Source organism: Astatotilapia calliptera, chromosome 6 (assembly GCF_964374335.1).
Source record: "Astatotilapia calliptera chromosome 6, fAstCal68.1, whole genome shotgun sequence".
NCBI classification, from domain to species: domain Eukaryota; kingdom Metazoa; phylum Chordata; class Actinopteri; order Cichliformes; family Cichlidae; genus Astatotilapia; species Astatotilapia calliptera.
Genome location: NC_137427.1, coordinates 5778180 through 5802577, shown reverse-complemented (window position 1 = coordinate 5802577; position 24398 = coordinate 5778180). Strand labels below are relative to the sequence as shown.

General features: G+C 39.8%; 3 protein-coding genes across 3 annotated transcripts; all 3 read left to right on the top strand.

The window, feature by feature from the left end:
- The first annotated feature begins 4053 nt into the window (after positions 1 to 4053).
- LOC113023202 (perforin-1-like) lies at positions 4054 to 9371 on the top strand. Its single transcript, XM_080302678.1, has 2 exons — positions 4054 to 5809; positions 6890 to 9371. Exons 1-2 carry the CDS (start codon positions 5274 to 5276, stop codon positions 8055 to 8057), a joined length of 1704 nt encoding a protein of 567 aa, XP_080158804.1. The 5' UTR covers positions 4054 to 5273; the 3' UTR covers positions 8058 to 9371.
- A 2983-nt stretch (positions 9372 to 12354) lies between these two features.
- Positions 12355 to 19424, top strand: LOC113023201 (perforin-1-like). Its single transcript, XM_026169225.2, has 2 exons — positions 12355 to 13429; positions 18063 to 19424. Exons 1-2 carry the CDS (start codon positions 12894 to 12896, stop codon positions 19231 to 19233), a joined length of 1707 nt encoding a protein of 568 aa, XP_026025010.2. The 5' UTR covers positions 12355 to 12893; the 3' UTR covers positions 19234 to 19424.
- A 190-nt stretch (positions 19425 to 19614) lies between these two features.
- LOC113023200 (perforin-1-like) lies at positions 19615 to 23966 on the top strand. The gene is made up of 3 exons (XM_026169224.2): positions 19615 to 19711; positions 19910 to 20445; positions 22579 to 23966. The coding sequence occupies exons 1-3, from the start codon at positions 19628 to 19630 to the stop codon at positions 23747 to 23749; spliced, it is 1791 nt and encodes a 596-aa protein (XP_026025009.2). The 5' UTR covers positions 19615 to 19627; the 3' UTR covers positions 23750 to 23966.
- Positions 23967 to 24398: the final 432 nt, after the last annotated feature.

Sequence of the window (24398 nt, the reverse complement as noted above, 5' to 3'; positions counted from 1 at the left end):
AAATAAGCATGAATAAACTCATATTTAAAAAAACAAGTTGTTCCTGTATTATGGTTTCTACGGAAACTGCGAAAAACAACAGCTACAACAGCAATCAAAAATTGCACATTTATTTAGTACAGCAGCATGCATAAGACTCTCTAGTCCAATCATCATATAAATCTCTGGGAGTAACAATCAAGGCAACCTCACTAATCAAGGTGTGATGTGGCTGACTGGCACACACAAGGTCACACACACAACAAAAAAAAACCCAAAACTTTTTTTAAAAAGTGAGAGGCAAGTTGGCGCAATAGTCCAGCTGACTACCTTCACTTTCTGCTGTCATGCAAAAGCGCTACTGGCTGAAACTGAACACGGGTTACCTCATGTAAAGAGGCTACATTTGTGTGTATAGTCGTTTCGCCTGATCTAGAATTAAGCTGCATATCTGAGCCCTAGTCTTTTAAATGTCCCAATTCCTAATTAATGTAGCAGAGAAGTAGGTAGACGTTTCACAGCTTGCCGAGAGAGGGTGCATGCGCAGACGTTTTATGTTGGAGACTCGGAGAGGTCCGTCAGTAACGTGATTCCCGGAACGGTGCTCCTCACGGACAGTCAGTTTACTTTACTGTTTAGACCTTACCGGTGTAAAGTATTTACTAAAACGCGCACGAAAGAGTTTACGTGTAAATACGCGCGTCACTTCAGTCGTTAGATAATGAGTCCATTTTAATGCTGTTAGGTTGCTCATTTAGTGGAGTCCTACGGTAAAATACATTAAAACAGCAGAATATTTTACATTACAGTTTAAAAACCCTACGCAGATCTAATTAAAAAGTTAATCCACGCACACACAGGCGGGCTCTCGATCAGCGCCCTCACCCTGCAGCCAGTCAGAAATAAGGTAAACGAAAACAAATGCAGCGAAAAATTCAAATCGCAAAAATTGTTACAAGCGTGATACCGGTGTTGTGCCAAAAAGTGATTGCCTGCCAAAAAGTGATTTCCAATGTTTCCGTGTATTTTTTATGTGTAATATCTTTACGTATGTTGGTAAATAGACTTCGGTGAACAGCGTTTACAAAGGGGTTATATATAGAATTAAAAGATTATCTGTTTTTTTCAAGTATCTTTATAACTCTGTGTTATTGTACTCACATTATAACCAATCCGGTCCTTTTCCCCCACTTACAATATTTTTACTGAACTATTGTAATATTTGCTGCCATTTCTGCTGTCTTACTTTTACAAAAGACATTTTTAATGTTAATGAGATTTTTTTTAACTGCATAAATAAAGGTTCTATAAAAGTCACTGCCAAAAACTGATTGCGGCTTCTACCTTGTTACACGAATGTTGTTTGTGGCTCAATATGACTTTGTGTCATCCATGAGGGATGCATTTGACATATGTTTCACATATTATAGGCCATCAAGTTACTTATAGCAGTTTAAATACGAGCAATCAGTTTTTGGCAAATACCGGAAATCAGTTTTTGGCAGACAATCACTTTTTGGCACAACACCGGAATTACAGATATTTTTAAGAACACGTGAGTGTTGGTTTTTATGAGCAGCGACTTTATGAGCAGTTACTTGCTCTTCCCAGCTGAAAATTCCTGCGCGCTCCCAGAGACACCGCCGTATGCTCATTTGGAATTAATCAAAGGGATGTGCTTCTTTATGCCACTAGCAAATGTGGGGCGATCGTGGCTCAAGAGTTGGGAGTTCGCCTTGTAATCGGAAGGTTGCCGGTTCGAGCCCCGGCTCGGACAGTCTCGGTCGTTGTGTCCTTGGGCAAGACACTTCACCCGTTGCTTACTGGTGGTGGTCAGAGGTCCCGGTGGCGCCAGTGTTCGGCAGCCTCGCCTCTGTCAGTGCGCCCCAGGGTGGCTGTGGCTACAATGTAGCTGCCATCACCAGTGTGTGAATGTGTGGATGACAGGTTGTGTAAAGCGCTTTGGGGTCCTTAGGGACTAGAAAAGCGCTATACAAATACAGACCATTTAGTAAAAAGACAGCATACTGTCAGTGTGGAGGATGGAAATTAGCTGGGACAATTCACGTGCTGACATCTGGTTATATTCAGGAGTGTGGTTCTTAACACAACCTGTCGACAAAACAATGTCAAATAACACAGACTTATGATCTGAAAACACTGCATCTAAAATCATCAAGTTTAAAACAAGCAGGCTATAGGATGAGACAAGGTTCACTGTATGCCCACATGCATGTGCAGGCCCAGCCACCCACTGTGTGAGATTAAGCTAAGGCTTTTTAAAAAGTCATATAAGAAGTCCTTATTGTATTTAGGTGGACAGTAAATCACAACACATAACACTGGGTTAGAGCAGTCCTGCTCAAATAAGGTCAATTAAACACTGGAGGAAAATGAGGGAGAAAGCTGCTTACAGTCGTATATACTCCAAAAAACAATTTCTATTCCCCCACCTTGGCCTGAAGTCTGGGGAGAATTAAATTAAGCACAGTTAGGTAGTGCCCAGTAGTATTCACTTGTCTGTAGTCATACACAAATAACCTTAAGTAACATTCCAATCTTAATCCATAGGGTTTAATATGGTGTTGACCCACACTTTGCTAATATAACAGCATCAGCTCTTATATTCAGGCAAGAAGACCTGGCTTACTCTATTTCATCCCAAAGGTGTCCTATGAGATTGAGGTCAGGATTCTGCGTAGGCCCGTCAAGTTCTTCCACACCAAACATGCTCATCCATGTTTTTATGGAACTTGCTTTGTGCAGTGGGGTGGAGTTACGTTGGAATAGGTGTGAATAGACTGCACAATAGACTGGAGGGTGTTCGCTCTGTGTTGTAGCGTCCTGATGACACCCAGTTTGTGCTCCAGTGGATGATGAGAGTCAAACCTTAAATACTGTTCTGAATATGTTGGTTTACAGTACACATAAACTCTTACATGTCCCCCGTTACTGATAGAAATCTCAGAGTCTAAGAAGGCTAACATGTCATTTTTCATATCCTTCCTAGTGAAGTTGATGTGTTGGTCCACCGAATTAATGTTATCTGTGAATTTTTACCCAGGTGTCATCCACATACCTGAACCAATGACTTGATGGTGTTCCAGGGTAGGATAACAAAGCCCTCTTTTCCACTTCTTCCATGTACAAGTTGGCCACAATAGGTGAAACCGAGGAACCCATGGCACACCCATGTTTCTGCCTGTAGTACTGACCCTTGTATGTGACATTGGAGGGATTCGGACACAGTTCCAAGAGCAAACACACTTGGTTGGTGCTGAAGGTGGTCGTGTTTCTGTAATCTCTTACAAACTACCTCCACTGCTTCAGTGACTGGAACACAAGTGAACAGACATGTAACATCATACAAGACCAATATTTCATCTGCCTCCATAATGATTTCACTTCCCTTCTCAACAAAATCCAAGGTGTTCTGGTTGTGGTGTTTAGAGCTGCCTGCCAGCAGGTTGAAGATCGAAGACAGAAACTTGGGTGACCAAGTTGATCACGAAGACAATTTGTCTTAAAGGTACACCCTGTTTATGTATCTTCGGTAAACCATATTGACTTGGTGTAGCTTCCCCTGGGTATAGCCTGTGGTATGAGGTCTGGTCCATAGTATTGTCTTCGTCTAACTGCTATCACCTTCTTCAAGTTCTCATATTTTGGCTAAAAATTTTTCTGCTAATTATTGTTGCCCCATAACTGACTAGACCTAGATTCTAGTACAGATGAAGAAGTGGCGTTTTGATTGTGCCTTGTTATTGTTGCACATTTAATAAATAAATGTTTCTTCTTAGTAAGATTTTATTATCTAAAATTTGTAATTCTATATAATAAATTTTATATAATATATTCTTAAAATAGTTTGTAAGAAATTATTATATAATTTTGCTGACAAAAGCAAAGCTGTCATGGGACTCTGCAGGCCGGTCAAAAACGACACCCTTACTACTTCCATAGGAATGCAAGGTAAGTAACGGCCAGGTGCTGATAATCCAGTGCACTTGATTAACTGATTATCAGCATGTCTGGCCACGTGTATAGAAGCAGAGGATTTGGCAGTTTGGGCTGGTCTGCAGTATTCAGGTGTATATTAACACAATGTCGCAATCTTCCTAGGAGTGGATGTTCTAGCAAATTTGTTTGGGTGTTGTTTTGTGCTTGTTTTGCATCCACAGCATTCAGCATTCATTCTTGCAATCACTGAATCGACCATGAACCTTTTTGTATACCAAAGTTAGTCTGACACCTAAATCCACCGAAACTTGGTCTTGCAGCAGGACAATAATCCAAAGCACAGTTTGGCTGGAAAAAAAAAGAATCAAGGCCCAGTTCAGAACTCAGGGGACTGAAATGCTGTTGAGTGCTGCAATATCTGCATAACTGCAAGATATTGCTGGTAAGGAGGATTTCACAATGGGTGTACTTAACCTTTGTTTTATTTCAATAATGTGTAAAGAGCAATAGTTTCCACACACATTAAATATGTGTGAAGGAAGTAAAACTGGTGCGCATATGACATTGACTTTTTATATGTTCAGTATAAAAACTCAACGTCTTCATCTGTACAACAGTCTAGATCAGATCATAGACTGTACTAACCAAAGCCTGCGGTCAACTGTCAAAGTAAGACCACCAAGTCCTTTGTTTCTTTAAGAATGATTACATGCAGGGTTAACAAGTTTAATAGCCTTTTATCTATAAATTGTTGTTTGCATGCCCACACTTTATGAATGTGGAGAAATTCGATTTTTTTTTTAAAGATATCTTAGCAGCATTTGTTTTCTGGAATTTTTTTAGGACAGTAAAGTCTGTCTAAATGTTTTCAAAGTGTACTCAACTTCTCACCAGATTAAAAAAAGCAAGCAATTTTTGTCTTTTTTTCCTTTTATATTACATTGTTTTGCAGTGGTCTACTTTAACATTTCTCTTCGTCTCTTTTTGTATCTTTACTGTGCTAAATAAGAACTGGTACTTCACTTTAGTATGCACAGGTACAATAGAAAATCACAGTAAACACAACTTTACCACTGTTTGGTTTAATTTAAAAAGCTGCCAGGGTAGAGTGAGGTAGGTACTGAGGCAGGATATAGGTTGACCACTCATACTCATACCACTACATAGACACAAAAGTTTAACTGTGTGATTTCTGGTTTCACATACATCTCCACTGGGAAATGACAAATTATTTGGGGGTGAAGTGAACATTTGAAAAATACTCTATTATATTGGTCATTTTTTTATATTTAAAGTTTAATCATCATTTAATCTCTTCTCATTGTTCCATTCAGATGGCAAAGCTGTGGCACGTCCTGCTCCTGTGTTGGGCATGGAGTCCCCTGTGCCTTCCTTCCAGTGTGAGCTTCATTGGTACACCACAGGAGTGTGAAAAGGCTCACTTTGTCCCTGGTTACAACTTGGGTGGTGAAGGCTTTGACATTGTGACGATGGAGAGAAAAGGTGCCTATGTGATCGACACTGAAACATGGAAGATTGGAAATGGTAACTGTAGGATGTACTGTAACCGTTACATGAATGGCGAGAAACAGAAGGTCCCTGTTGCTGTGGTGGACTGGAGAACCCTGCCCAAGTGCAGTTTGAAGGTCTCCAGTGTGGTCTATGATTCTGTTGAAACTCTTGTCAGTGACTCGACATCATCTGTATCCAACAACTGGACAATTGGCCTTGACGTCCCGGTAGATCCTTCAGCAAAGGTTGGGGTTGGCTTAGGAGGTTCTCACTCAAGAGATTCCACCTTTGCCATGAAAAAGTCAAAACAAGACCGCTACACCTTCTTACACCATTCGATCAACTGTAAATTCTATGGGTGAGTATGTCAGGGAATATTTATGGAAGCCCGTTTCCGAAACTCGAAATTTTGAGAAATGTAACTCGAAATTTCGAGTTAGCTCTGCCAATCAGTAATCTACGTGGAATGCGCACTCAAAACTGGATCGCAACAAATCGGCGCTTTCGAGAGTATGTTTGCTGATAGTAACACCATGTGATTCAGCTAATAACACAAGGATTTCATATTTTGTGAAGCCACACTGAAAATAATCAGCAATTTGTGCATTCAGGACTGACTGTAATAGTGGTAGCTTAGCTGTAGCATTTGTAGCTGAGGGCTTCAGCTTCTGGGTAACAAAGAAATGACGTAATTCACATAGATTACTGATTGGCAGTGCTAGCTCAAAATTTGGAGTTAATAACTCCAAATTTTGAGAAAAGTAAGTCAAAATTTCGAGCTACTTTTATTCTAAATTTCGATAAAATAACTCTAAATTTTGTGTTATGGATACATTTTTTTAGTGACAGAAATGCACTTTTTTTTATAATAACAAATTTTATTTCATTTGAATTTATGTGACGTCAAACAGATTTTCAATTATGTGTCACATATAGCCTATTTTAATTTTAAGTATGTAAAACATTACAGAAAAAAACGTCAGTGTAAAAAAGCCCTATCATATATAGAAAATGTTCACAGTTATTGAAGCACATTGTTAAGTTTGAGTTTTCCTTGTTTCTGTGTTTGGATTAATTATTGTTCCTCAATATGGCTGGCAATGGTTAATGTATTTGGCAGATATAATGTAAAACGGATGACGAACATCTAGTTGACATGAACTCAATATGCAAACTTATTATAATGATTTTTAAGACAATGCTCCCTGGTGCAATATACTGTGAAAAGCTAAAAATGATGCCCTCCTGCTCCCAGTCTGTATACTTTGCTAAGCCATCCACTGGATCAGATTGGCCAGTGAGTCATATGTTTGACAACACTGTTTCTTAATAGTTTGCTGCCATTTCCTCTGTGATTAATAAAGTATTATGATTTGACTTAAAGGAAACAAAATCTAAGGTGATTCACTTTTCTGTGATATGCTTTTCTGTTCCACAGCTACAGACTGGCAACAAGTCCTCCTTTGAGTCAAGAATTTAAGTCGGCTTTGGATATTCCCCCTTATTCCTCTAAAACTGCGCCATTATATCACAATCTGATTGACACTTATGGAACACATTACATCACACAAGTGTCTCTTGGAGGTGAAATTAAAGCAACCACTGCTGTCAGGACCTGCATGGCTACAATGAATGGACTAACAGATACTGATGTTAGTGACTGTTTGTCAGTTGAAGCTTCAGCTTCTTTTGCAAATTCTGCCAGTATTAATGCCACAATTGACCACTGTCAGAGAAAGAAAAACAAGTTGGGGTCTAATCAAAGTTTCAGCAGTTCATTTAATGAGCGGCGCACAGAGGTCATTGGTGGAGATATTGATGGAGGTGATATCCTCTTTGCAGGCCAATCTGACCCCTCGGCCTATAAAAACTGGCTCATTTCTCTTAAAAGTATCCCTGATGTGGTCCAATACAACTTAAAACCCCTACACACCATACTGCCATTAAATCATCCTGCCAGGGCGGGACTGAAGCAACAAGTGGAGCAGTACATTAAGAAAAATGCAGTGCTGAAGAAATGTTCAGAAACCTGTAAGATTGGGCACCGATCAAACGCAAGAGATCCTTGTGCTTGTGTCTGCAACAGTAACCAGAACATCAAGTCAAACTGCTGTCCTGCTGGGAAAGGTCTGGCAACCTTAAAGGTGTTCAAACTTTATGCAAAGGGTCTGTATGGTGACAAGTGGACTGAGACAGATGGTTCAGTGGAGGTGACATATGGTGATCAGAAAAAGCGCACTGATATTATAAGTAATGATGACAACCCTAGATGGAGAGAAACATTTGAGTTTGGAACCATCACCATCAACATGAAAAACAAACTTAAATTTGCTGTGTATGATGAGGACACTTACTGGAACAGTGATCTGTTAGGCGAGTGTTCATTTGATCTGCGAGCAGGGAAGGTGAGCGACAGCTGCATGCTGAATCATGGGACCTTCTTCTTTTCCTACATCGTAGAGTGTGCACCAAGTCTTAGTGGGAACCAGTGTCAGGAGTATATCCCCTCGGCCATGAGTCCGTCTTTGGCTGAGGTTTTCCACACCAGAAATGGGGTTCTTCTTGGAAAGATGTGGAATAAGTATGAGGAGTCAGTAAATGAGTGATTTTAAACCAAATGTCATTGTTAGGAAATGAGTCAGGGGGAGATGATTATGTACTGGATATCTGTTTGCTTATGTTTTTGCTTTTTATTGCAGCTAAAATATTTACATTTATTTGTTCAGTGGGTGTAATGCATGAAGAAGTCATGACAAAGAACAGTTGCCCCAGTTTGTTTTAGGTGTGAAGGAAGTAAAACTAGCACACGCCTTTGTGGGTTTTAAAGTAGTTAAAAACAAAATCTGTGACAACAGCAGACTCAAATCTCCACTTCTAGATCAGTTAGTAAAGCATAGGCCGAATAATAGATCTATGCTGCTCTATCGATCAGAGCCTGCTGTTCACCGTCAGTGTAATACTACAAAATGCTTTGTCATTTTTAAAACATTCTTGAGTAGCACAATTGTTCACATGTGCGTCTCCAGTGAGTAATGTGTGAAAAGGTTTAGAGCTGCAGTGCATGTGTGAAAACTGTTTTAATGTATTGGGAAAAAGTTGAGAATGTTTAACTTTTGTTATTTTTGTTTTTTTATCCATGTCATTTCATATCTTCTCATTCTTAAATGGTTCCATACAGATGGCAAAGCTGCGGCACCTCCTGCTTCTGTGCAGGGCTGTCTGGTTAGAATGTAAACTGCATCTGTCATGTTCATGTCTATTCAAGTTTCAGACATTGCATTTTATATCCAGACTGCGCTGCTTCTTCTGTATTACACTTTCACGTACTGCAAATTTGTAACTGTGCAGCTCATATAAGTTACAACTGTCCACTTCATTTGTGTCTTGCAGAGTACGGTATAAACTCAGGACATGGCTGATCAATACAAGCATCATTCCATACTTTCTGTGTTGGAGTTTACTGCAGACTAACCATACAGTTTAAGTTTGTATTTAGAATTTGTATCTTTTTACTTATTCTCTATGTCAGAGTACAGTATCCTGCCATTTGCACTATGTGTAAACCTGGAGCTTTATAATTTGTCTCTTTGCATACATTTACATGGCTGAGATGACAATAAAGTTCACTTTGACTTTTACTTCATGGGTCACATACAACCCAGTGTGAATTTAAGTGGGATCAAACTGTTGAATTACAACAAAAAACTATTTTAATAAAAGTACTATTGCTGAAAACTTTGACATTTAATAAATGATACTTTATAAAGAAAATTAATATATTTGAGTTCTTCCTGTTTCATTTTGGATAATGTGTTTGTCAGTAAGAAGGATGTAAAGCTGATGATGAGATTCACTCATGATGTGATCTTATGACTTGCAAGATCATTCTTCCTGGTTTCAAAACAATGAGAAGCAGAAATTGTTGCCCTCCTTCTCTGAAACTGTCCACTTTAAAAAGCCAGCAGTTGGCCTGTGGGTCAAATGTTTAAAGCTTATTTTGGAAATATGAAGTAAATCCATACATATGTGAACTAGTTGTGTTTGTGAGGTTTTAATTAGCCTTTGTAAAGGGGCCAAACAATAATACAGAGTACAACAGCAGTCTGCATGGCTTTTTACAAAGGTAAATAACAATCATAAAATCATTTAGAAACACAATTTATCTACATGGTCACAGAATACAGTCAGAACATTCAGTGCAAAATGTAACTTATACATTTAAGTATATTTTGTGTTAAAGGGCTTCTGTGGCCTTTGTTGCTCAGCTTTAACTATATGAGTCCTTCCCATCAACTCAGTTGCACCAGACTGTTATCTGTGTAGGCTAAACCTATTTCATGCAGAGGGCCTCACAATATCCGATTTTCACTGCACATTAATTCATTTGTAGTTGAAAGGTGAACTTACTGTAACATCAACAGAAAAGTATAGTAAAGAAGTAATTTAAAAATAATAACTATACAAGAATATGCCATATTGTGAGTGAATGGAATCTGGTAGGAAAGTTATCCAAACCACATAACACACACATCTGGGAATATCAGCAAGATCCCCGAAACACACGCACACACTGGTGTCAGGTTGAGGTGAGCAACAGCCTTTTTATTTGTGACAACATGGACTGCGGTTTCTTAGCCTTTCAGTTCAGCACGCAGACACACTGGATGGCTGCCACCGACTTCTTTCCTGCACACCTGTTCTTCCCGCCCTGTGACCTCACTGCGTCACCCCTCCTCTGCAGCAGGCCAGAGACTACACCTCCGCCACACCAGCAAAACTAATCTTTGATTATCTAAATATTATATGTTATGTTATATAGTAGAAGAGCAGGTAGACGTGTTATGACCTGCTGCAACCAGAGACATGTTTATGACAGAGATTCGGAGAGATCCGTCAGTTATTTCATTGCTGTTCACGGCAGGTTAATGTGATTCTCAGACCGTTACGGACAGTCGGCTGCTGGCCGTTGAGGTTACCTCAGTCTAGATTTTAATGGTAGTAAATTCTAAACCAGTTTACGTTTAAATACACGTATCACGTCACAGATTAAAAAGAAGAAGAAGAAGTAAAAAAGTGTTCGATAGATAATCATTCAATTATAACGCGGTTAGGTCATGACTAATCTAATTTTAAAAGCCTCTTGTCACCTCTCGAGGCACTGACCTACTTTAAAGACCCACAAAGTTCTGAGCAAGTTGCAGTGGTGATGGTGGGAGGACCTGCGGACACTTTCAGATAGGAAACTTGGTTGAGCTTTACACTTACGTGAGGCTCGGATTAACAATTATTTTTAAAAGATGAAACTTAGATGTTTCAAAGTCTGATATTCTATGTTTGTAAAAGGGTATCATGTCTCTATTTCCTGTCAATCTTTCTTGTTCTTTGCCTATATGGATAACTGTTTGTGGATTGCTAAGAATGTGCAGTGCTGAGTTTGAGGTACTTTGATGAGCAATTCTCATATGTTGGCTAAAAGCTTTTCTGCTAATCACTGTTTCCCCAAGACTCACAAAACGTTTTTTTCTGAGACTAACAAAGAACTTCAGTTTTGATTGTGCCCTACTGTTGTTGCAGACTTCATACCTAACCATAGCTAATAATTATATAAATATGCATGAGCCACAACTCCTCCACAATGGTGTTAAGGACCATTAAAGCCATATACGAAACGATTACTGAAAGAATTTGCTGCTCAAAGTGGTTTTACAAGGGGTGTACATATTCTTTTCCACAGGATTTTGTTACTCCTGAGAACATTTTCTTTCTCATATGACTGTCTTCACTTACTGGAACATATTAACAAGCCACAACAAAACAGTTCCCCCATGTGTGATATTGGTGTGAACCAGGTAAAACACGTCTTTGTGGGATTGTGGGTTTTAAATTTCTGAGGTATAAAGGAGCGTGGTGCAATCTAAACTTCACTCTTTCATCTTTACTACCCTCTAGGTAAGATAATAGAAGGTACTGACCAAAGCTTTCAGTCAGTTGTCAAGGTAAGACCACCAAGTCCTTTGTTCCGTATGATTTTCTTTTTGCCGTTTGGTTAATACTTTAGTGTAGTGGCTCTGAAAACATTGGTCATGCTCCAGTGGAGCTGCACGAAGTCACTGCATGACCAGTAGAAACTAGATAAGATGGTTAATGTAACAAAACTATGCAAAACAAGAGTTTTTTTTAAATTCAACTCCGTACAGTTTATTTTGTTATCGTGAAATATTATATGTTCTTAGTTGTTTACAAGGAGTAACATGTTTAGCCAAATATTCTATTTATATTGCTGGCTGCCTGAGTGGTGTCCAAAAAATGACACGGGCTTTATAGATAACTGCAAAACTTTTTATGTTTTGTTATTAGACACAGCATCCATCCCACTTGGAGGGAGCAACTATTATTTCTAGAAATGTGGCTTATCTGGGGGACACCAAAGTGTTCTGAGGCCGGCCGAGAGATATAATCTCCCTCACAGTCCCTGTTAGTAAATTATTTACTAGTTGATCATCATATTTATTTACTTATAATTTACATCATATTTAGCTCCTCAGAATTTGAAAGCCTTGAATCAGAAGTACTTGGCTTGCTGGTGTAACTCTTGTACTCACATCTTAAAGCAGATAACCCATTAGCTGGAGAGGAGATGGTGTCTGAGTAATTTAGAAGGTCTACAACAAATTTGGGTCTAATAAAGGTTATCTTATCTTATCTTATGTTATTTATGCTGGAAAAAGAGTTTCTTGCTTTATAAAATAAAACCCCCTGTAAAGCTACACCTTGCCATTCATCACTGATTAAAGAAAATAAGAACAACCCCAGGCTTCTCTTCAGCACTGTCGCCAGGCTGACATGGTGACTGCTTCTTCACTCTTGAGGATTCATGTACATTAGAATATCAAAGTAGACAAAGCTGCCTGGATAGAGTGAGGAAGAAGCAGGATATATGTTGACAGCTCGCTAGCTATGAATTCAAATGTTACCTGCACATACTTCACATGAGCAAAATCAAATGTAGTCAGAAAAGATAGGATCTTTGGGTGAGGTATAGTGGATATTTTTGGTGTTTAAGTTTACACTGGGGGGCAGCATGGCGGTTAGCACTGTTGCCTCATAGCAAGAAGGTCCATCAGTCCAGGGTCTGTGTGGTGTTTGCATGTTCTCCCTGTGTTTGCTTGGGTTCTTTCTGGGTACTCCGGCTTCCTCCTACAGTCCAAAGACATGCAGTTAGTGGGGATAAGTTAATTGGTAGCTCTAAATTACTTATGGGTTTGAATATGAGTGTGAATGGTTGTCTGTGTCTGTGTGTTAGCCCTGTGACAGACTGGCGACCTGTCCAGGGTGTACCCTGCCTCTTGCCCTAAGAAAGCTGGAATGGAATTTTGCACTGTTTAACTTCCCCTTTGTTCATGTAATTTAATCTCCTCTCATTGTTAAATGATTCCATTCAGATGGCAAAGCTGTGGCACGTCCTGCTCCTGTGTTGGGCATGGAGTCCCCTGTGCCTTCCATCCAGTGTGAGCTTCATTGGTACACCACAGGAGTGTGAAAAGGCTCACTTTGTCCCTGGTTACAACTTGGGTGGTGAAGGCTTTGACATTGTGACGATGGAGAGAAAAGGTGCCTATGTGATCGACACTGAAACATGGAAGATTGGAAATGGTAGCTGTAGGATGTACTGTAACCGTTACATGAATGGCGAGAAACAGAAGGTCCCTGTTGCTGTGGTGGACTGGAGAACCCTGCCCAAGTGCAGTTTGAAGGTCTCCAGTGTGGTCTATGATTCTGTTGAAACTCTTGTCAATGACTCGACATCATCTGTATCCAACAACTGGAAAATTGGCCTTGACATCCCGGTAGATCCTTCAGTAACAGTTGGGGTTGGCTTTGGAGGTTCTCACTCAAGAGATTCCACCTTTGCTATGAAAAAGTCAAAACAAGACCGCTACACCTTCTTACACCATTCGATCAACTGTCATTACTATGGGTGAGTATGTCAGTGGATATTTTTCTTATTTGAGTAATTTTTATTTATTTATTTTTTAATGTATTTCTTCTTTAGTTTAGCATCAAGAGTGATTTAAAATGTTACTGAAGTATTTATTACAATTACTGCAGTGGTGTCAAACATCCCCCCCCCCCCCCCCCCCCACACACACACACACACACACACACACACACACAGGGTCAGGGAGTGTTCTGGAATAATCAAATCATTATATATATATATATATATATATATATATATATATATATATATATATATATATATATATATATATATATATATATATATATTTATTATTTTTTTTACATGTTTTTATTGTATGATGTGAAAAGTAAGGGTAATTTTTAAAAATTGATTTTCACCCTTCAAATTGATTTTAGTTTGAATAATGCGATATCGATTTATTAAACCCCGAATCGACTTTTAAATATTAATGTATTTTGCCAGAAACGCCAGAATCTCAGGTTAAAGCTCACAAAACTGGTTTAACAACTGCCAAATAGCTAAAACAGGTGAAACATCTTCAAGCAACTTAAAGAAGTGCGGTGTTTTTCTTTCCAAGCTCCTTAGACTTCAGAAAGTTACACACACATAACAGGGGCGATAGCTTGTATAGCACACTGTATATTTCATACATAACATCTTCTCCCCACTAAGGTAAGCGACCGCAGCACTGCCCGCAGAAATATTTCACTTAACCTAAATGGTACTTTTTTCTTTTCTTTTTTCTTCTTTTCTTTTCTTTCTTTCTTTCTTTTTTTTACAACACGGTAACAAGTGGGTGGCTTAGTGACCCTCACTAGATAATGTCTAACAATTTCTGTAACCTGTATACACTCAGTGTTTCAATAGACTGGTGTGTTTCTGGAGGTATTGTGGTCCGCAGAACTTGTTCAACAGTCTTTTCCTGATGAGATGTACCAGGGTGGAGCAAGGTGTCACTATCACTCTGGGCTGGTGACATTTAGAATAGAATAGAATAGAAAATTTATTGTCATTGCACATGTCACAAGTACAAGGCAACAAAATGCAGTTTGCATCTATCGAGAAAGTGCTTTAGCAATAATATAGATATATTACAAAATATATATTAGCAATAAAAAATGGATCTATTATAGGTATGAGGGTACAAAATATGGGTCTATTATGGTATGTTACAATGTACACGGTATGAAGGTAAGTTATGAATATGCTATAACTGCAAGTATGTACAGGCAGTAGTGAGTGTACAAGCTATGTACAGGCTATGAACAGGGTATAAATATGAAAACTATACAAAAATATGAAACTATACAGAAATATGAACTATACAAGTTATAAACAGTTGTAGAACTATAATTATTATTGTACAGAATGATTGTCTGTACAGAATTTACAGTAGTGCAGTTTAGATCAGTGAGATATGTGGCTAATTTCCACAGAGGTTATATAAAGTGCTAGTGTTTGTGAGTGGTGGTTCAGTCCATGTTATTATTGTGTGTATGATGGTACAGTTGGCCATTTGTTTGTTTTTGTCCATTGTGTGTTCAGTAATGGGTGGTTGTGGGTGTGTGTATTGTTCAGTCCATGAGTTTAATGTGGGTCAGATGTCAGGAGGCAGAGTTCAGGAGTCTGACAGCTGTAGGGAAGAAGCTGTACTGGTACCTGGTGGTCTTAGTCCGGTGACTCCTGTTGCACCTCGCAGAGGGCAGGAGGGTGAAGAGTGCCTGTCAGAGGATCCAGTGCAACCTGCTGAGATACTGGCTCAGGACATGTCAGCATCTGATCCACATGACGTTTCCACACTCCTTGTGCTCCCACATTCACTTTGTATGACACTGGCCCAATCTTTTCCAATATGAAACAACACTGGTGATGCCACCAAAATGTAAATGATTGATACGGAACAGCCCTTTTTGAGTCAAAATAGTCTGCAGCTTCTTAGACTCCTCTTCTACCTCCATCTGTAGATAGGCATTTGCTAAGCCCAGCTTACTGAAATGCTGACCCCCTGCCAGAGAAGCAAACAGGTCCTCAATGCGTGGAAGTAGGTACTTATCCACACAGAGCTGTGAATTGAGAGTGACCTTGAAAGCCCCACACAGTCTCACTGAGCCATCCTTCTTGTTGACAGGCACTATGCCCCACTGGTGTGAAGACCCCAAGTTCAGTCAGGCGTTTCAGTTCAGCCTACACTCGAGGTCAGAGAGCATAAGGCATGTTACATGGTGGACAGAATTTGGCTACATTATTAGGCCTAAGAATCAATCTGGCTTTAATTCCTTTCATTGACCCAAACTCCTTAGAGAAAACAGCTGAGTGTTTTGTTAGCACAGCCCCCAGATTGTCATTTCCACTTTGCTCTCTGGCATGAATGTCTTTCAAGTTCAGTTTAATAATTCTCAACCACTCTGGTGCCAGCGGTTCCCCAGTGTATGTCTTCAGCATGATGTCAGTGGGTTGCAGCAGCAACTGACTCAGCATACTTTTGTACTGTTCTCATGGGAGCAAAGACACGCCACCCCCTGTATCCAGCTCCATCTTCATTTTCTTCCCGTTAACTACAGGCATCAGGGAGATAAGTGAATCCCTCTCTTTTCGAGACAATGAATACAGTTCCAACTCACTATCAGTGTCAGATCTGATTCATTCACTTTCACTTTCCTCACCAGCAACATGATGAATTCTTCTCTTTTTGTCCTTAACTCTGTGTTTAACTGCATTACCTTTCAGTTCAGGTTTTCCGTCTTTCTCTTTCCTGTTCCAATCTTGGCTGCTTCTGGCTCTACCTTTACGCATGCGTTTCGTGTGGCCTTTCCTCCCCAACTGGTGACAGTCACGGTCCTTGTACCAGCAGTCATCATCAGTATGATTCATTTTCCCACAGCGATGGCATCCATCACCTTTTTGCGACAGCACCGTGTTCACTTTAAGAGAGCCACTTAACTGCTGAATTCACGTGTTGCTGTCTCTGCCAACATGGCATAGTCAACTGCTTTGCAGAACATGAGATCCTTTTCTGTCAAAAGATGCTTCTCCACAGTTTCACACTTTAATCCACAAACAAATCTGTCCTGTAGAGCATCTTCCAGATACACACCAAACTCACAATGTTCTGACAGTCTTTTCAACACCACCACATACTGTGCGACTGTTTCCTGTTCCCCCTGATTCCTCTTGTGGAACCGGAACCTTTGCAAAACTCCCACAATATTGTCATACTGCAGGCTTGTTTGGAGCTACCAGGTTACGCAGCAGACCATACGTTTTGGGACCCATCACACAGCAGCACTGGCACTCGTTTCTCAGACTGAATGTCATTAGCCAGGATGCAATGCTCAAAACGTTCAATATATGTTGCCCACTGCTTACCAGCATCATCAAAGGGATCCATCTGCCCAATCATTCCAGCCATGATGCATCTACAGCCAACACTGTCGTTTCTGACTCGTTGTAGAAAAAGCAGCTCACCGAATCCACAGCTCGGAAGTCCTTTCACCATGCTATTGTTTGTTTTCCATCCACACTTGGCCACGCAGTCAGTACATGCACAGTAGACGGCCAAGTCTTCCAGACTTCACAGCACATAACAGGGCGTGGTGCCCACTACTGGTGATAGCTTGTATAGCACACAATATATTTTGGCTTATACATAACAAATTCCCTCTTGCTGTTTTGCTTGCACCAGGAAAAAAAATCACACTTCCTGCATGGCTTTCTCTCACTCTGTACTTCAAGACCAGTTTGCCATTAAAAATCTCTGTTTTCTGCATTACTCTGTTATGCACCAGTCTACTGTCTATTCAGTGCTTTCAGCCAAGAAAGCCGAATTTCTGCTGTTCAATAGCGAAGAAATATAAGCTTTTGCAATAATAATGACAAAACCGAATAAAACCTCTGTAACTTTGCTCTGCTTGACTTCAGCAGCATCAGATAATGTTCATATGTTGCACATTACCTGATCTACTGGAGAATATTTTTAAGGTGCGTATCTGCAATAAAAAGTCAGGATAGGAAAAACTCATTCATATTTTTCTGTTTTATCTTCACTTACTTTGACACAAAGGTATCTGCTGTGATGATTACACCACTGATGTGGTCTCACAAGTGTCAGCTTTGTTTTTATACATAGATATAAAAATATGGATATGTACTGATAAATGGTCAGAAATGAAATATTTATGAATGTTTGAGTCAAAATCGAATTGAATTGGAATCGAATCAGTTATAGAAATCGAAAGTGATAACCAGCCCTAGTGAAAAGCATTCACCATGTTACAAAACAGCTGATAATGTTACAGTTTTTCATTCTATGGCTAAACCATTATTAATTGGTGTAGATAGTCATGAGTAATGTGTTTGTCAGCAGGATTTAAAATGGATGACGAGTTTCCTGTTCAGTTGAAAGTATTATTTTCATCACTTGCAAGACAGTGCTTCCTGGTGCAAAATAATGTGAAAAGTCTAAAGCTTATTCTTAGCAGTTTTCCATTTTGAAAAGCCATCCAGTGGACCAGATTTTTGGTGGGCCAGATCTGGCCCGTGAGTCAAATGTTTGACATCTCTCTGATGTTGATAGTTGGAATCAATTTGAATTAAGTTAAACTTATCTATATGCTTTTCTGTTCCACAGCTACAGACTGGCAACAAGTCCTCCTTTGAGTCAGGAATTCCAGCCGGCAGTTGACTCCATTCCCCCTTATTCCTCTAAAACTGCGCCATTATATCACAATCTGATTGACACTTATGGAACACATTACATCACACAAGTGTCTCTTGGAGGTGAAATTAAAGCATCCACTGCTGTCAGGACCTGCATGGCTACAATGAATGGACTAACAGATACTGATGTTAGTGACTGTTTGTCAGTTGAAGCTTCAGCTACTTTTGCAAATTCTGCCCGTATTAAAGCAGAGTATGAACACTGTCAGAGAAAGAAAAACAAGTTGGGGTCTAATCAAAGTTTCAGCAGTTCATTTAATGAGCGGCACACAGAAGCCATTGGTGGAGATATTGATGGAGGTGATATCCTCTTTGCAGGCCAATCTGACCCCTCGGCCTATAAAAACTGGCTCATTTCTCTTAAAAGTATCCCTGATGTGGTCCAATACAACTTAAAACCCCTACACACCATACTGCCATTAAATCATCCTGCCAGGGCGGGACTGAAGCGAGAAGTGGAGCAGTACATTAAGAAAAATGCAGTGCTGAAGAAATGTTCAGAAACCTGTAAGATTGGGCACCGATCAAACGCAAGAGATCCTTGTGCTTGTGTCTGCAACAGTAACCAGAACATCAAGTCAAACTGCTGTCCTGCTGGGAAAGGTCTGGCAACCTTAAAGGTGTTCAAACTTTATGCAAAGGGTCTGTATGGTGACAAGTGGACTCAGACAGATGGTTCAGTGGAGGTGACATATGGTGATCAGAAAAAGCGCACTGATATTATAAGTAATGATGACAACCCTAGATGGAGAGAAACATTTGAGTTTGGAACCATCACCATCAACATGAAAAACAAACTTAAATTTGCTGTGTATGATGAGGACACTTACTGGAACAGTGATCTGTTAGGCGAGTGTTCATTTGATCTGCGAGCAGGGAAGGTGAGCGACAGCTGCATGCTGAATCATGGGACCTTCTTCTTTTCCTACACCGTAGAGTGTGCACCAAGTCTTAGTGGGAACCAGTGTCAGGAGTATATCCCCTCGGCCATGAGTCCGTCTTTGGCTGAGGTTTTCCACACCAGAAATGGGGTTCTTCTTGGAAAGATTGGGAATAAGTATGAGGAGTCAGTAAATGTGTGAGTTCAATGCTAAATGTCACTGATGAGAGATGAGTCAATAAGAGAATAAGGATTTGACCATCTGCTGAATATCTATGTGCTTGTATTTCATGGCATTCTGTGTTTCTGTGTGCAAAAATATTTTTTGAACTCAAACATGCTTGTGAGAACTCAAAACTGTAATGCACTTAGTTCAAAAATCTAGCAATAAAGAATCAGCAAAGACAACATGTGTGTTTCATGTAATTATTCAAAAAATAATGTGTTACTGTTTATTAGGTTTCTGTAATGCATCAAGAGGTTATCACAAGCTACAGTTGCCCCATGTGCTTGAGGTGTGAGGGGAAACAAAACTAGTGCACATTGTTTCTGTGGGTGTGAGAGCAGTTAAAAATAAAATCTGTGAAAAGAGCACAATGAAGTCTCCACTTCTACATCAGTACTTTAGCATACTTCAGATGACAGAAGCTATTGATCTGAGCTGGCTGTCAACTGTCAGGGTAAGACGACAGAATTATTTCTTGTTTAAAGAAATTTCTTGACTTGAGCATTTGTTGTACGTTTCTGGTTCATTTCTGGTCTCACTGCTGTTCATGTGTGAAAACTACTTTTCTGTATTAGAAAAAATGAAATATTCAAACTTATACATATAAAAAAAGTCATTTATTCTCCTCTCATTGTTAAATGATTCCATTCAGATGGCAAAGCTGTGGCACGTCCTGCTCCTGTGTTGGGCATGGAGTCCCCTGTGCCTTCCTTCCAGTGTGAGCTTCATTGGTACACCACAGGAGTGTGAAAAGGCTCACTTTGTCCCTGGTTACAACTTGGGTGGTGAAGGCTTTGACATTGTGACGATGGAGAGAAAAGGTGCCTATGTGATCGACACTGAAACATGGAAGATTGGAAATGGTAGCTGTAGGATGTACTGTAACCGTTACATGAATGGCGAGAAACAGAAGGTCCCTGTTGCTGTGGTGGACTGGAGAACCCTGCCCAAGTGCAGTTTGAAGGTCTCCAGTGTGGTCTATGATTCTGTTGAAACTCTTGTCAATGACTCGACATCATCTGTATCCAACAACTGGAAAATTGGCCTTGACATCCCGGTAGATCCTTCAGTAACAGTTGGGGTTGGCTTTGGAGGTTCTCACTCAAGAGATTCCACCTTTGCTATGAAAAAGTCAAAACAAGACCGCTACACCTTCTTACACCATTCGATCAACTGTAAATTCTACAGGTGAGTATGTCAGGGGATATTTGTCTTCTTTTTTTAAAATTTACTGAGACTTTTTATTTTATTTTATTTTACAGCAGTGGTGTCAAACAATTCGTAATTATATGCCCAGTGATGGGGAGTAACGGAATACATGTACCGCCGTTACATATTTAAAATACAAAATATGAGTAACTGTATTCCGTTCCAGTTACCGTTTAAAAGGTGGTATTCAGAATACAGTTACTTTGTTGAATTAAATGGAGTACACGGTGGTCTTTTCCTGTTTCATGTGTTAGACTGTTCCCTATTTTTGGTAATTCCACGCTGGTGGAAACCCAAACAAAACACGCATTAAGAGGCTCTATTGCTTGTGTGTTGAATCAGGCCCCCCCCCCCCATCATCTTTAAGTGACTGAGACAGGACTCATCACCACATTCTCATATCATCCTGACCCTTCTGGCCTCGCTAAAGCACAAGACACTTTAACGCCCTTCCCACGCAATGTACACAAGCTGTAAATTTCCACATTGTTTTATTTTATTTTATTTCTATTTATATAATTTGCATAACTCACCCATTTGCTGCACATAATGTCATCTTTGTATATACTCATTCACTGTATATAAAGTTCTGTCTGTCCCTCTCTCTTTTTTTCTTTGCACGGTCGAGGAGCGTATCACATCACATTTCCCTGCGTGTTATACCTGTATAACCATGCACGTGACAAATAAAGAATCTTGAATCTTGAAAATCTTGTGTCTCAACCCCGCGCCCCATGTCACCCCTACTTGCAGCCCGCATAATGTCGTGAAGACATATTTTTAAAAATCATTATTCAAAAAAGTATTTAATATGAAGGCAATAGGCAGAGTGTTACAGGCATAGCCCTAAAGAATGTAGCCTTATGGGCAGTGTAGTCCGCGCTGCAGGGAGAATGGACTGCCATTCCCGTTATGTGTCTGTGAGCGCGAGGGAGAGAGGAAAAAGGAGAGTCAAAAAGTACGAGCTGTGACAAACCAGAAACGGGAGATGGAAGCATGTAAATATAATAATAACCACTGCAGCCAAAAAGAGTGCCCGACGAGCGCAGTTGTAAGTAAGCTATTAAGACTCGACTGTACACTGTGTTCGTCTTTTCCTCCGAAACAATAAGTTCCGTTGAAGCAGCCTTTCAACGCCTCTCTCTGTCTCTCGCTAGCAAAGTTGACCCAGACAAGAAAGTAAAGCTAGTTTTCGGTTACGAGCCGACACAGAACCCGACGTATTAGTCAGAGGTCCCTTTACTACGGTTCGGAGTCGTGGACCTGTTTTATATAGGTTTTATATACGCGCGGAATAGTTTTCTATACGAGCTGCAAAAAGTGCAGCCTTACCTAATGTCCCCCCTACTGTTACTCATTTATATTAAGATTTAAAAATCTAGTTGGTATTGATATGGCGAGTAACCTGCAGTAATAGTAATAAATCACACAGCAATAGTACATTCATGTAGTTGTAAAAAGCATGATAATATATTAAGTAATCCAAAGTATTCAGAATATGTTACTCTGATTGAGTAAGGTAAAGGAATATGTTACAAAATATACTTTGGGGCATGTATTCTGTGGAATACATTTTAAAGGTGACCTTCCCAGTACTGTATATGCCATGTATAACCCAATTGCACTTTATGTGGCGTGGAGCAGCCAAACCATCGCATAAAAAACTATTAAAAACATTGTCAAATGTAAAGAAATGATATACTGAAAATTTTTATATTCATTGTATCATACTTTTACTAATCAGATCATTAAGTCTGAGTTTTTCCTGTTTCTGTCTGTAGCTTAATTATTGTTCCTCAGTATTGCTGGCCATGGTTAAAATGCATTTTTCAGTAAGACGATGTAAAACTGATGATGTACCTCTAGTTAAGACTGAGTAAAGATGCAATCATTTCATAATGATTTTTAAAAAAAAAAAAAAAGCTTCCTGGTGCAAAACACTGGATCAGATTCACTTGTGGGTCATATGTTTGACACACCTGTTTCTCAACAGTTTGAGGCAGTTTCCTTAGTATTGTGATTCTGTTTTGAATTAATAGAAAGAAAAATCTAAAGTGATTCAAATAAAATGGTTCAGACATTAATGCATTTATATGCTTTTCTGTTCCACAGCTACAGACTGGCAACAAGTCCTCCTTTGAGTCAGGAATTCAAGCCAGCAGTTGACTCCATTCCCCCTTATTCCTCTAAAACTGCGCCATTATATCACAATCTGATTGACACTTATGGAACACATTACATCACACAAGTGTCTCTTGGAGGTGAAATTAAAGCAACCACTGCTGTCAAGACCTGCATGGCTACAATGAATGGACTAACAGATACTGATGTTAGTGACTGTTTGTCAGTTGAAGCTTCAGCTACTTTTGCAAATTCTGCCCGTATTAAAGCAGAGTATGAACACTGTCAGAGAAAGAAAAACAAGTTGGGGTCTAATCAAAGTTTCAGCAGTTCATTTAATGAGCGGCACACAGAAGCCATTGGTGGAGATATTGATGGAGGTGATATCCTCTTTGCAGGCCAATCTGACCCCTCGGCCTATAAAAACTGGCTCATTTCTCTTAAAAGTATCCCTGATGTGGTCCAATACAACTTAAAACCCCTACACACCATACTGCCATTAAATCATCCTGCCAGGGCGGGACTGAAGCAACAAGTGGAGCAGTACATTAAGAAAAATGCAGTGCTGAAGAAATGTTCAGAAACCTGTAAGATTGGGCACCGATCAAACGCAAGAGATCCTTGTGCTTGTGTCTGCAACAGTAACCAGAACATCAAGTCAAACTGCTGTCCTGCTGGGAAAGGTCTGGCAACCTTAAAGGTGTTCAAACTTTATGCAAAGGGTCTGTATGGTGATGACTGGAGTCAAACAGATGGTTCAGTGGAGGTGACATATGGTGATCAGAAAAAGCGCACTGATATTATAAGTAATGATGACAACCCTAGATGGAGAGAAACATTTGAGTTTGGAACCATCACCATCAACATGAAAAACAAACTTAAATTTGCTGTGTATGATGAGGACACTTACTGGAACAGTGATCTGTTAGGCGAGTGTTCATTTGATCTGCGAGCAGGGAAGGTGAGCGACAGCTGCATGCTGAATCATGGGACCTTCTTCTTTTCCTACATCGTAGAGTGTGCACCAAGTCTTAGTGGGAACCAGTGTCAGGAGTATATCCCCTCGGCCATGAGTCCGTCTTTGGCTGAGGTTTTCCACACCAGAAATGGGGTTCTTCTTGGAAAGATTGGGAATAAGTATGAGGAGTCAGTAAATGAGTGAGTTCAATGCTAAATGTCACTGATGAGAGATGAGTCAATAAGAGAATAAGGATTTGACCATCTGCTGAATATCTATGTGCTTGTACTTCATGGCATTCTGTCTTTGACTTTTATATGCAAAAATATTTCAGCCATGCTTGTGGGCAATGTAAGCCACTCTCTATGCTTCTTTTCCATAGTCGTTCAAAAATCTAGCAATAAAGCATCAGCAAAGACAATGCGTGTGTTTCATTTGAGTAATTAAAAAAATTGCCATGGTCTAAGGTGTTTTTGGCTGCCTGTTTTTGTGTTTTTGGACTTTTGGACGGTCATTTTTTGTTATTGTGTAGTTCCTGGTTTCTTTGTCTTGAGCTTTGCTTCCTAATTTAATCTTTTATATTTCTAGTTCCTAATTAGTTGTTCATTTAGTCTTTTACCTTTTGTGCTCTGTCTTCGTCACTGGCCTCCTGGTTGCCTTCCAGATCCCCATTGCCTGCACCGCCAGCATGAGGTCGTCCTGCAGAGCTCCTTCGTCTGCATGGCTGTCCACACTGTTGGCTCCGTCTCCTTTGGCCACTAATAAAGGAACTAATAAAGGTTAATAAGAGAGGACTATAAACTACTGGCATACATGAAACAACTATCTGAAGTAATCATTTATTAAAAATGTA

What these genes read in the sequence shown, in the direction of transcription:
- LOC113023200 (XM_026169224.2), top strand. Translation starts at nt 19,628, where the DNA reads ATGAAGTCTCCACTTCTACATCAGTACTTTAGCATACTTCAGATGACA. An exon ending in GCTGGCTGTCAACTGTCAGG is followed by an intron (nt 19,712 to 19,909) that starts GTAAGACGACAG and finishes GATTCCATTCAG; the next exon opens with ATGGCAAAGCTGTGGCACGT. An exon ending in ATCAACTGTAAATTCTACAG is followed by an intron (nt 20,446 to 22,578) that starts GTGAGTATGTCA and finishes TCTGTTCCACAG; the next exon opens with CTACAGACTGGCAACAAGTC.
- LOC113023202 (XM_080302678.1), top strand. Translation starts at nt 5,274, where the DNA reads ATGGCAAAGCTGTGGCACGTCCTGCTCCTGTGTTGGGCATGGAGTCCC. An exon ending in ATCAACTGTAAATTCTATGG is followed by an intron (nt 5,810 to 6,889) that starts GTGAGTATGTCA and finishes TCTGTTCCACAG; the next exon opens with CTACAGACTGGCAACAAGTC.
- LOC113023201 (XM_026169225.2), top strand. Translation starts at nt 12,894, where the DNA reads ATGGCAAAGCTGTGGCACGTCCTGCTCCTGTGTTGGGCATGGAGTCCC. An exon ending in ATCAACTGTCATTACTATGG is followed by an intron (nt 13,430 to 18,062) that starts GTGAGTATGTCA and finishes TCTGTTCCACAG; the next exon opens with CTACAGACTGGCAACAAGTC.